Here is a 1521-nt window from a genome sequence, read left to right on the forward strand (position 1 = left end):
AAACCGCCCACCCTAGAGAACCTTTATGTTGGACATCTGTGAAGCATCTTGAAATTGTCATATTCTTGCGTGTGTCGTGTAATCTTTCCTTAACTGGATGCCTTTCACGCAGCTGTTCGTCCTCTCTTGCCTCCTGGGTCTTGCCGTGGCTGGTATCATCCCTGGAGCCCTCGTCACCCCGACCATCGCTCTGGATACCGAGTACGACCCAAACCCATCGTACAGCTACGCCTACGACGTCCAGGATGCGCTGACGGGAGACTCGAAGCGCCAGCACGAGAGTCGCAGCGGAGACGTGGTCCGGGGAAGCTACTCCCTCAATGACCCGGACGGCACCCGCCGCACGGTGGACTACGCGGCCGATCCCGTTAACGGCTTCAACGCGGTTGTGCGCCGCGAGCCTCTCGCCCTCTCCCTTGGCGCGATCGGGGTCTCGCCCCTGACTGCCCGCATCGTGACCCCTCTGGCGACAACCTCTTCGTCCCGGCTGGACGCTCCTTCTGGACTGACGGTGGCCTCCCCTGTATCAGCACATCTACTCGCCACTGGGACACCCTTCAGCGTACAGCAGCAGGTTCAGCAGGTGCAGCAGCTGCGACAACTCCAGCAGCTTCAGCAGCTTCAGCAGTTAGTGAACCCCGTGGCTTTGGCCACCAACGTGGGCCTCGCAAACCTGGCTGGTCACGGAGTTCTGCAGGCGACGCCCTGGGCTCAGTAGGCTCCACCAAATAAATCTCTGTCACAACCTGACTTTTAGTAGTGCGCCTTCTTTGCTTGAAGTTCTGTTAAACGTCATTGTCCTTCAAAGCAGATCGTGATAGTGAGTGGGAGGAAGCTTAGATTTACAAGTTATGGTAGTAATTAAAGAAAGTTGGTATTTCCTACATGTGTGGCCCTTGATTAAAGTGTTCACATTTTTTTAAAAAAGTCCCCAAATCATAGATTATACATATTCTTAATGAGTTTATAAAAGTAACTTGATAAATAATGTCCGTGTTCTGTAAGAATATCGCTACAGCAGGGGTAAATTGCAGTTCTTGTGAACAATATTAGCGTCCGTACTTCAATAATATATCATAAATACAATCAACATTTAACGTATTAAAATCTCAACTTGTTAATAAAATTGGTTTGAAAAATTCGTCAACCCAGTTACTTCATTATAAGCTCTGGTTGAAAGAGCGGTATATACGTTAAGGCTCATCCACAAGTTGCACCTCATTTCATCATCCCGACTGCCATAATTTTCTTTTCACACGCGAAAAGCCCCTTTTTATAAGAAAATCACTCTACTACCCCGACCTGGGTGGTTTCAGCTATAAAAGTGATGCCCAAGTCGAAAGGTTTAACGCTCCTTTGCCTAGACCTAGTAATAATTCAATTGTATCACATGAGGAAATAAAACGTCCGGTGTACTATATTTTCCGTTTTTTATTATTGAGTCTATTTCAGTCTATCACAGATTGACAGTTTGTTCAAACTAAACACAGGCATATGAATTTCAGTCACTCATAGGAACAT

General features: G+C 47.5%; 2 protein-coding genes across 3 annotated transcripts in view; both read left to right on the plus strand.

Annotated features, from left to right (window-relative positions):
- LOC113217034 (larval cuticle protein A3A-like) overlaps positions 1–1147 on the plus strand; it is a 3017-nt gene extending 1870 nt beyond the window's left edge. Inside the window, exon 2 of one of the 2 annotated variants that reach the window (XM_052263711.1) lies at positions 113–1147. In XM_052263711.1, the coding sequence (XP_052119671.1) occupies positions 113–718 (606 nt within the window). In that variant the 3' untranslated portion in view covers positions 719–1147. Of the gene's footprint in view, positions 1–97 lie in introns of those variants that run through there. The other variant, XM_026436874.2, reaches the window with a different exon arrangement.
- Positions 1–1521, plus strand: part of LOC113217635 (neurobeachin-like protein 1) — a 346454-nt gene that overhangs the window by 187600 nt on the left and 157333 nt on the right.

This window comes from Frankliniella occidentalis, unplaced genomic scaffold (genome assembly GCF_000697945.3).
Source record: "Frankliniella occidentalis isolate FOCC.00 unplaced genomic scaffold, Focc_3.1 Scaffold13, whole genome shotgun sequence".
In the NCBI taxonomy this organism is placed as follows: domain Eukaryota; kingdom Metazoa; phylum Arthropoda; class Insecta; order Thysanoptera; family Thripidae; genus Frankliniella; species Frankliniella occidentalis.